A 10241-nucleotide genomic window follows, 5' to 3' on the forward strand; every position below is an offset into this window, starting at 1 on the left:
TCTCTTAGAATTATTTAAAACCAATCTAACTATTTTTGATTAAATCTTTATACAAGCCCTACCAATTGAAAGTATGCTTTTGAAACATACTTACACATATTCAGTTAACCCATTAAAGTATTTTGATTAATAATATATAATGCGTGAGATGCAAGTAATGTAGGGCTATAAAAATATTTAGGGGTCCATACTCTACAGTCCTGCTTAAAGCATTTTTGGCCTATTTTGACAATATTCAAAGTTCAAACTAAACAAGCAGTATACTAGTAAAGTTCAAAAATTTGGTCCACTTGCCTTCATTCATTGTATCTATTTTTTTCACTTTTAGGAATCCATTGTTGCATCAACTTTATCTATATCTTTTAAGATACTAAAAAATAGTTTATATGTGTGAAAAGAAATTAACTGGTATTAAATATTAAAAAAGTAATGTAAGAATTAACTTAAATTTATACAGAATTTGCTATAAGCTGTTAAGTCGATCGGCTGCGAAAGGGTTCGGCCGACGTCTATGGCATAGTCTCGATAAGGGCCTAAAATTTTGTTGTTTAAAAGAGTGAACTGCGGTTTTTGTTCCTGTGGTTTGTCCAAAAATGCGGTTTTAGTCTAATAGTTTCAAATTTGCGATTTTCGTCAATGTGGTTTCATTTCACTTGCAACTAAACCCGATCCCACTAACCCCGTTAAGTCTGGCCGTTCACGTGAGGGGCATTTTTGTCATTTTTTTCCCAAATACACTCCAGCCTCTCATGTGAGGGGGCTTGTGAATTAGAGCTGAGGTTTATTTGGGGAAAAAAGGACAAAATTGCCCCTAACGTGAACGGCCAGACTTAACAGGGTTACTGAGATCGGGTTTAATTGCAAATGAAATGAAACCACATGGACGAAAATCATAAATTTGAAACAATTTGATTAAAACCGCATATTTGGACAAACCACATAGACAAAAACCACACTTTACTCTTGTTTAAAAAGTTAAAATTAGTAAGCTAATTACCAATAAAAACCTAATAAAAGCCTAAAAAATCTAAACAAGTTCATTAAACATTAAACAATGCAAACGATTTTAACCGCTCGAAATCTAAGAGATAACACAACGCATTATCCATCACTCGTGTGAAACCAACTTTGACAAGACCAGAAAACGTTTGTAGTGACTATGTTTAGTGACGTAACTGGTTATGTCATCATCTTTAGCACCTTATGCCTTTGGCCCATTACCAAAAACGTCAGCAGTGGCGTATTTAAATTCTTTAAATGAACTTATTTACATCCAGTCAAACTTGGATATTTTTTAATTCAAAATCAAGATACCAAGGTATCTTAATATTATAATATAACATTTTTTTAAAAAAAATAATGCTTTTATAAATTTGCAAATTGCAAATGCTTTTACTTTGGTTTAAATAAAATTGTTATAAATTTATAATTAGAATACTTTAATTTAATAATCTAAACTACAATCTATTAGCCATGATAATATATACTTGCGAGATGCGACATAACCAACAACACTTGTAACTTGTTTGTCAGCAAGGGTGATTCCTCTAGCATAGAAGTAACTCCAATGACTCTAACTTTAAGTTATGTCGTTCTAAAACAATTTGCAACATTTTGATTGAGATAAGAATCCGTTAGGTGTTCATTAAGAGCAAATCATAGTTCTTTTTCTTGTGTGATTACGCTTAACAATGGAAGTGATAGTTAAGACTTTAGAGTATCATTATTCATTATTGTCAGTATGAGCAATTATCAGCCAGTTGGTTCATAGTTGATAGTTCCGATAATAATTACTCTTATTAATAATATTCATTAGAGAGTATAATTAATTATTAATTATTTCTTTTGGGAATAATATTTTTATTATTAGATTTAAAAAGAACAACTTTAGAGTTAAGAGTGAAAGACTCATTGCAAATTTGTGTTTGACCCTCACCAAGGGTCCAAGAACCTTTACAAGAAGCCCAAAAGGTAATTTTGTGGACAAAAGTGGGCCCACAAATTCAATGAATGGTCCCACACCTATTTATGGTGACAAGTTCCCACAATAGACCCCTCATTACTTTTTAATGTGAACCTTATAAATATATTATAATCTAGAGAGGCTAATTATGAAAATGACACAGTTGTGTATGTGGCTAAGTAAATTTTTGACAACCATGTACTTTTATAATAATATCACAATATTCATGTATGTATATGTTTACACTTTACACGTGTTTGCTTGCTTAATTTTACCGACCGAAACAAGTAATTTTAAATATTTTTTATATGCTAATTTGATGATTTTTTTTTGGGTTTAACCGATTTGGTTTACCAACGTTGTTTATATTGTAACAAACGTAACTGATACTGGCTGAATTCGCATAGACTCAAAATTATAATGCTTGGGTTTTACCAACGTCCGGGTTTTATTGACTGAATAAACATCGTTATAAATATTTTAATTTTTTTATATGTTAATTTAACGAGTTTATTTTTTATTTTTAATCCGGTACCAATATGAACGTAATTGATGCCGACCAAACCTTTTAATATGTTAATTTTTAGTTATATGAGCGTCACTACTGTTTATGTGTTGACGTACATATTATTTTCTTAATTTAGTTTCGGTATCTTAACGAACTTGACCCATACCAACCAAATCCGCATTAATACACAGTCAGAACGCGACGGGACTGGACATGTATATAAATATATCATAACTGTCTCGGCGGAGCACGCCGGGTAAAAACTAGTTTTTATATATTTGACAAATGCGAAATGTATATAAACTTTCATTTCAAATAGCTTATTAGCTTTATTATTAAATTGTATATGTCACTGATCACTATAAGACACAATATTAAAATTGTAATCCCATTAACTTCTTTTCGTCATGATGATTGTATTTTATTTTCCACTTAAATTATAATACTTTTTAGTTTTTATAAACATAAGGATGCTAATGAAACTTGAAACATTTAGGATGAATACATCTGTCTTTTTAGGGTATGTGACCGTTTTGGTAGTAATTTTGAATATTTGACAGTTTCAAGAGATGTATGAGATTTATAATATGCTTGATTAACAACCCGATAATATAGTCTCATTTACCCGATTATATGCCTAAATAACCCGATATAATTTTCTCTTTCTTTAATTAATTTAATATATTACCCAATTATTATTTTTAATTAATTACTCAAGACCCAATAAATACCCAAAGGGTTTTGTGTTAAACAAACCAACATGTATAGCCGAAACCTACATATTTATCCGATACCTAACTACAGTTATCCGACAAAGAACATATGTGTTTTGAGAGCCCACATATTTCATCCATATCCGTATGTCGGAAAACAAACACACACGTGATTCAAATCTTTAAGAGAACCTCTTGTTTTGTGGACCCCATATGTCGGTAAATGGACCCCACATTCAGACAAGTATAAAAGCTTGCAATGGAGTTCATCAAATTTCAGTTTCCACTTCCAATCAGAAAGAATATTATCATATTATTATTCAATTCAACACAAATTCTGGATTAATTTTTTTTTTCTTTTTTTTTTAACAGTTTAAATTGCACAATTATTTTATTCACGGGATTTGAACCCTCATCACATAGAAGTAAAACGTCTTTATACCGCTGGAAGATGAGATCGCCGTTAACGAAAAGAACTAGAGACGCTGAATCCGAGTTAAACTTGCCTCCCGGGTTTCGGTTTCACCCGACCGACGAGGAGCTTATCGTTCACTACCTATGTCGCAAATCCAAATCGACGTCGGAGTCCGCTCATATCATCACCGATGTTGATATCTACAAACATGAACCATGGGAGCTTCCAGGTATGTTCTTATGTTCAAATTAATTAAGCAAGTAACCGAATCTCTTAATCGATTTAAACGGTTTATTCGGTCAACCGAATTCAGCATTTTGTAAAACTGAAAAACGAACTGGTTACATTTTTTCTTGATCATGGTTTAGTTTCGGTTACGTTAGAATTTGATTCGGTTTCGGTTTGGTTTCCGGTTAATTCAGTTTCGTTCGACTAATTATTTTACTTAATTTTTTTACTTCAGAAATGGCTTTGTTTGGAACAAAGGAATGGTACTTTTTCACACCGAGAGACAGGAAATACCCGAATGGGTCAAGACCAAACCGGGTCACGGGAAACGGGTACTGGAAAGCAACCGGAGCGGATAAACCCATTAAGTCGAAAACCGACACGAATGCAATAATCGGGATCAAGAAATCCTTGGTTTTTTACGCGGGAAGAGGGCTTAAAGGGATCAAGACAAATTGGATCATGCATGAACATAGACTTGCAGCTTCTAAGGTGAGTTTATAATTTTAATATTATTTGATAATCTTTTAACTTTTTTTTAATAAAAAAAATTAAAGTTGACATGATTATGTGTTGATGATACTTGCAGTCGGATGATTGGGTTTTATGTCGTCTTTACAACAAGAAGAATAACCCTAAGGAGATAATAATCGTACCCGAAGATAACAACATTCATCGTCTTAATCCCGCATCACCCTTACAGAAAGAGAACAACTTTAGTAAGGGTGATGCGGGATCTTCGAGCGATGAGTTTGGTGGTGGCTTCGAAGGCGATGTCATATATTCAAACGACTTGCCGCCTGAATCTTTGATCACAATCAAGGATACTAGTGAGCTAAACGACATCGGATTAACCGAGGATGTTGATGATGGGAATGATTGGCTAGATGGTTTGAGCCTTGAAGATTTGCACCATTGCTTAGAAGCAATGCCTCCAACTTATGACCTTTATGAAATGCCAGTGATTTATAACTCACATCAACATTATTAGTAGTAGTAATCAAGTGTTAGATATCCGAAGCAAATATCATTAGCACCCGAATCCTTTGGGAGTGTGTTCAACCTGGAACCAAGTATAACTAAAACCGTATGAACATGTGTATGTAATGCATAGAAGTTGATCACATACGGCGAAAGGGTATCAAAACATATGACATGAAAATCGTCTCTTAAATCACATCTAAGACGACAAGTGTTATGCGAGTTTTAAAACTCTCTACTTAAATGTAGCAAAAACACGATGTCTAATTGACACCAAACATAATAAAACAGGTGAACAATCAAACCAAAACTTTTCACTACTTCGGGCTCGGGCTCGGGCTCGAGATCTCTATCCTATATCGTAATGTTCTTTTTTACTGTTTACAAAACTTAAAGCTTTAGATCGATAACGGAGATATAATGCAACCCTTCCTAATGGCATATATCTACACCAATGTACAAAACTAAATATAAAGAATGTACACCACCCGCTTTACCGAATATCACTCTGATGCAACCGATGCACCCCGCCCCACCCTCGCTCCTTCCCTTTCTCAATCATCACCAAAATCACCTTCAACAGCTCGTCCGCGTCTTCTTTACACGAACACTCCAAGTCCGTTTGGAAAAGCGGGACCCGCGTAGGTTGGTTATTCCATCTTTTCCTGCCAGCCCGTCTTTGCGGGTTCGGGTTCTTTAAAACGACATCCGAACTGCTTCCAACTATATGCACAAGCTCCTCATCACTATCTACATGAATCACACTATCCAAAGTAATTTCAGCTTCAATGTTCCAATCCGGGTCAGCCGGGACCCCACGAAACTCGGGTTTCCCTAGATTAGCCAGGCTCAAACAGCTAACTATTAGTATAAGACGTTCTGTGATAATGACAAATTTGCCCCCTTGTTTGAGTGGTTTTGATAGGATTAATGTTTCATCTTTTAACATCAAGTTGTCATCCGAGTTGGATAGGACCGATACGCCAACTGCTTCTTCCCATAAGTAGGGTTTCAAAGGGTAGTCTTGTCTTAAAGGTCTTGGGAGACGGACCCGCAGCTGGTGGGACCCCATGTGGTAGAGTTTGCTTCGGTTTCTTATGCTACGGGCTGTTTTTTCTGTGACTTCAAGGATGCTTGCTGCGGGTCTTGCCACAAGCCCGGTTACTCCAAAGGCAAAACCTGTGAAAGGGTAAAGATGTAAATTTTACAAATCAGACACGACATGGAATGACACGACTAACAGGGTACCAAACACGAACATGACCCGTTTAACTATACATGTCATTTATTTAACATGAGCACATGCATGTTTAATAAACAGGTTGAACGACATGACCCATTTAACACGACTGGATATCACATATTCGGTAATACAAATGACCCTACTGGCCTGTCTGACACGGTTAACAAATAACAAGACAAAATAAAAGTTCAACGAAAATTACAATCCATTATATCCATAAAGAACAACGGGGTTTATTCAAAACAAGATGGGGTGGGTCAACACCACAATTTATTTTAATCAATTTTATAAATTCCTTTGAAGAACTAATGTATTAAAATTATCTTTTACAATAATGCAATTTTCTGATAACAAGTCGGAAGCTACCCAAGTACCTTTTTTTATTGAAATAATATATATTTGCAATTGCAAAAACAAACAAATTACTTGATATATAAAATTTTAGACATATAACGTCATTTTTACCACAGGACATTTCCATTAAGTACCTGAGACGACTCCTGGAAGACCATGTTTCTCAGCTCCTTTTATTGGTGACTGGAGAAGACCAGTGAGCCCCTAAAATATAAAAAAATATATATTTGTAAATTAAGCTGACTTAAAAATCAGTTAATAACGTGACACAGATAACGAAAAAAAAACTAAACCTCCAAAATTTCATTTATCACGCCTTTGCCATGAGACGGCACTCCCTTTTGTTGTCTTTCCATCTCGCTTGCGGTAGGGTCATCCATTGTAAAGGCGACGATACCCTGCAGGTATAAAGTTTAAACAATGCAGATAAACAAACAAACAACTGTTTATTTAATTATAAACCGGCAATAAAATTATACCTTGTGTGCAGCTCTACTGACTTGAGTAGTGGCATCACTAATGGCATACACTGTATTACTAAGAAGACTAGTAGTTCCTTGAGCCACCCCTGTGATAAGTCCAGCTGGACTCTGGAAAAATAATTTACAATATATATATATATATATTATAAAGGGCGACTTCCACCTGTGCATTTAAAAACAATATTATATTACCTGCATAAAGCTTCTGGCTGGAACCGACAAGAAATCTTTGATTCCAAGTCCCACACTCCTTGCAAAACCCATGGGATTGCCTATAACCCCAGCAGAACCAAAAACCTTAAATGATAATAAACACGTGTTTAGATACATTGTAAAACACATTCATATGTTCGAGTGAAATAAGTAGACCACAAGCTAAAGGTAATCTATATTTGAACCTTGTACATCTCATGAAGAAGTTGTCGTGTGTAATGAATGATTAAGATCTCTCGGATGGACTCCAAGCTCGCCAATTGATGAGAAATGGTCAGCCGCCTCAAATTAATCCGTGCTCCCTCCACGTCAGCAAGAGCCATAAGACCTCTCTATAGACATATATCCAAATAAGTAGTTTAATAGACACTAGATACAATAATAAAGTTAAATATTTATCCCCATTGTCACCCTTACATGGATAAGATACTCTCCTGATGTAAGTATTCCATTTCTTAGCATCCATGGACTGCTCGAAAAGCTGCAAAAAGAAAAATAGTGCCCACAAGTGAACATCTCGTATTAAACTAAAATATTAAATAAAGATGCAAAAAAATAATGATTGAATAACCTTAGAGTTATAGTGACGGGGGCTACTTCAAGAACTTCAACATATATTTTCTTCTGTTTTCGTGCTAGGTGATGGATTTTCTGCCAAGGTGCTCCAATTGGCACAACTGACGGAAGCAAAAGAGAGGTCTGACTTTGACTTTCAACAAATGTAGAATGATCCCCATTTGACTTTTGATTTAGATGGGTGTCAGAAAATTTCCTTGCAATATTTGCACTGAAATTTGAGGAGAGAGGATGGATGATTGAATCCTTATGTGGCATTGCTTTGCTATGGAACCTTGAAGATACTGTCTTGTAAAAGTCAAACAGACCTAAGATGACATCTTGCTCCAGCTCAAGATGAAAATCTGTCATTCTACAGCAGAAAATTAAAAATTAGTCATTCGTACATGTGGCAATCTCAACCTACCTACTTACGGCTCAATTCGGATTATATTTTATCACTACTGGGTCAAACAGGTCAAAAGGCACCCAAATTGTATTACAATGCATGTAACATTGTAACCTCTTAAATAATTTAGTTCACTGTTAAATAATGTTACTTTTGTGATCATATAACATAGAACTATAATTTTTGGACGATAAACATTTCAGGTCAACCCGACTCACTACTCCCAAGTAGCAATTTCAACTCATGTTACTATCACATACCTTAAAATTATATGCTCGAATGAAAGTAACGCTCTATCTTTATTCCTCCATTTTGCAACAGCCAATGACAATACAGGCTCACATGAACTGTCAGATTTTAACTGTTTCATATGTCCCCCTTTTACCTTCAAGCTATCATCTTTAGTAATAATCTGGGAAGTTGCGATTTGCTTGTATTCATGGTCAAAAGATAATATAACGGGATAAGGTGTTGTTGGAAGTTGGTTATCAATTTGCAAAGCAAATATTTTCAACGTAAACTTTTGCTGCTCCAAACTCTGAACTAAATCAATCACCATGTTCCTTGCACAAGCAAAGAGCAACTCCTACAAAGTGGGAAATTCATAAGTATTGTAAAATACTAAAATGGCTAAACTACCCCTGCATTTGTAGCAACTTTTCAAGTAATGGTACCTGCGGTTGAGAACTCATAACAGAGATCCCAATAAAGGGAATTGCAACTGATAATCTTTCTTTATAAAGAACAGAACTTTCCTGCCTTTGGTCAAATTCTGTTTTATCATTTAGCTGAGGAGAATTTGGGCTTTTTATATCGTCAAAACTATGATAACTTGAATCAATGACACTGAGAACCTGTATGATTGTAAAAATATCAATTAGACAAAAGGGTAATGTTATGATATGTATAATTTGCATCTGAAATGCTAAAACAATATATACCTTTAACGCCCCTTCAGCATGGACAGATATCAACAATCTTCTTTCAGGTTTCTGTTAATTAAATCAACCGAAAATCATATTAGCTAATTTTTCTTTTTAACCGGTTACTCAAGAGTGATTAAGATTTATGAATTAGACAAAATAATTCATGATGATATCAATTGTACCTCAGAAGTTGCAGGTAAACACACTGGTTTGTGCTCTATAGCATCATCAAGGGAGTAAGACCCTATTACTCTCTCAGCAAACACCTTGGGAGATTAAAAACAGAAAAACAATCAGAAATAACCTTGTACTTGATCACAATCTACGAAAACTAATGAGAAACAAATTATCACTATAAGTTAATATTAATAAAAAGAATGCACACCTCAACAGTTAGACGATGTGGGTAACAGGGTTCGTCCCATGCATAAGGGCAAGATGTATAAGAATGAACAACAGTCTCAAATGCTTCACATTTTTGTTGATAAATGCGTAGTCTCTGCAACCAACTAAAATCATGAATTAAATTACTATTTTTTCCAAAGCAAATAATAACTTCACAAGATGTTTTAAGCACTAACCTCCTTTGAGAAATTATCAATCCTGTATGGCATAAAGCCAGTATCATCATCAGACAGAAGAATCAAGTTTGTCCCAGAATCGCCATGAGGATTCCCAAAAACCTTTGCATCTCTAATTGCATCATCAGCATTTTGCGCCTCCACGCGTACCATAGTAACTGCACCGGACACATAATTCCGCATTTTTAACTGTGTATCACCTAAATTTTCTGGAAAGAAGCATCCAGACCACAGCCATCCAGGTTCATCAAAACGAACTGAAATGAGTAATTCCCTGCCATTTGTGTGTATATTAGCGTCAGATAGAAGATAGTGGCATATAATTACATGTAAGAATACCTACTTGTTTACGAATAAGTCGATTAGGTTTATGTTTTTATCTCAAATGGGTGATAAAGCTTAAAATGAAAATAGAAATTAAATGGGAAAAGTCAACAAAAGGGTATCTTAATGCATAAAATCCCCTAGCTAATTTTATTCGAAATATTAGATTACTAATGAATTAATACCACTTTTGTGATCATATTTAACAAGCTAGTACTTATTAAGAGATTATTAATGAAACGATACTACTTTTGTGATCATATTTGTTACATAACTTTCACAAGTATGTTAAACACACATGCAGGCAGGCACACACGATTACTTTTTTTATTCTCTTCCACTTGGT

General features: G+C 34.7%; 3 protein-coding genes across 3 annotated transcripts; 1 reads left to right on the top strand and 2 right to left on the bottom strand.

Annotated features, from left to right (window-relative positions):
- The first annotated feature begins 3635 nt into the window (after positions 1 to 3635).
- Positions 3636 to 4818, top strand: LOC143565227 (NAC domain-containing protein 68-like). Its single transcript, XM_077052260.1, has 3 exons — positions 3636 to 3828; positions 4063 to 4319; positions 4417 to 4818. Exons 1-3 carry the CDS (start codon positions 3636 to 3638, stop codon positions 4816 to 4818), a joined length of 852 nt encoding a protein of 283 aa, XP_076908375.1.
- Positions 4819 to 5242: 424 nt separating this feature from the next.
- Positions 5243 to 9083, bottom strand: LOC143565240 (uncharacterized). Its single transcript, XM_077052268.1, has 12 exons — positions 9074 to 9083; positions 9006 to 9016; positions 8739 to 8918; positions 8325 to 8650; positions 7672 to 8028; positions 7518 to 7581; positions 7286 to 7432; positions 7080 to 7184; positions 6885 to 6995; positions 6699 to 6803; positions 6540 to 6609; positions 5243 to 5987 (listed from the first exon to the last, which is right to left on the bottom strand). Exons 1-12 carry the CDS (start codon positions 9081 to 9083, stop codon positions 5302 to 5304), a joined length of 2172 nt encoding a protein of 723 aa, XP_076908383.1. The 3' UTR covers positions 5243 to 5301.
- On the bottom strand, positions 9078 to 9801 carry LOC143565228 (uncharacterized). Its single transcript, XM_077052261.1, has 3 exons — positions 9572 to 9801; positions 9376 to 9489; positions 9078 to 9256 (listed from the first exon to the last, which is right to left on the bottom strand). Exons 1-3 carry the CDS (start codon positions 9752 to 9754, stop codon positions 9152 to 9154), a joined length of 402 nt encoding a protein of 133 aa, XP_076908376.1. The 5' UTR covers positions 9755 to 9801; the 3' UTR covers positions 9078 to 9151.
- Between the last annotated feature and the right edge of the window lie 440 nt (positions 9802 to 10241).

This window comes from Bidens hawaiensis, unplaced genomic scaffold, assembly GCF_021521415.1.
Source record: "Bidens hawaiensis isolate Kalapana, Puna unplaced genomic scaffold, B.hawaiensis_p1.1 tig00022310_1, whole genome shotgun sequence".
Taxonomy (NCBI): domain Eukaryota; kingdom Viridiplantae; phylum Streptophyta; class Magnoliopsida; order Asterales; family Asteraceae; genus Bidens; species Bidens hawaiensis.

Excerpts from the sequence above, each read along its gene's own strand:
- LOC143565227 (XM_077052260.1), top strand. The coding sequence starts at position 3,636 with ATGAGATCGCCGTTAACGAAAAGAACTAGAGACGCTGAATCCGAGTTA. Across the intron at positions 3,829-4,062 it reads TGAACCATGGGAGCTTCCAG|AAATGGCTTTGTTTGGAACA; the intron begins GTATGTTCTTAT and ends TTTTTACTTCAG. Across the intron at positions 4,320-4,416 it reads ATAGACTTGCAGCTTCTAAG|TCGGATGATTGGGTTTTATG; the intron begins GTGAGTTTATAA and ends TGATACTTGCAG.
- LOC143565240 (XM_077052268.1), bottom strand. Across the intron at positions 6,610-6,698 it reads TGATAAATGAAATTTTGGAG|GGGCTCACTGGTCTTCTCCA; the intron begins GTTTAGTTTTTT and ends TTTATATTTTAG. Across the intron at positions 5,988-6,539 it reads TCTTCCAGGAGTCGTCTCAG|GTTTTGCCTTTGGAGTAACC; the intron begins GTACTTAATGGA and ends ACCCTTTCACAG.
- LOC143565228 (XM_077052261.1), bottom strand. The coding sequence starts at position 9,754 with ATGCGGAATTATGTGTCCGGTGCAGTTACTATGGTACGCGTGGAGGCG. Across the intron at positions 9,490-9,571 it reads TTGATAATTTCTCAAAGGAG|AGACTACGCATTTATCAACA; the intron begins GTTAGTGCTTAA and ends AGTTGGTTGCAG. Across the intron at positions 9,257-9,375 it reads CACATCGTCTAACTGTTGAG|GTGTTTGCTGAGAGAGTAAT; the intron begins GTGTGCATTCTT and ends TAATCTCCCAAG.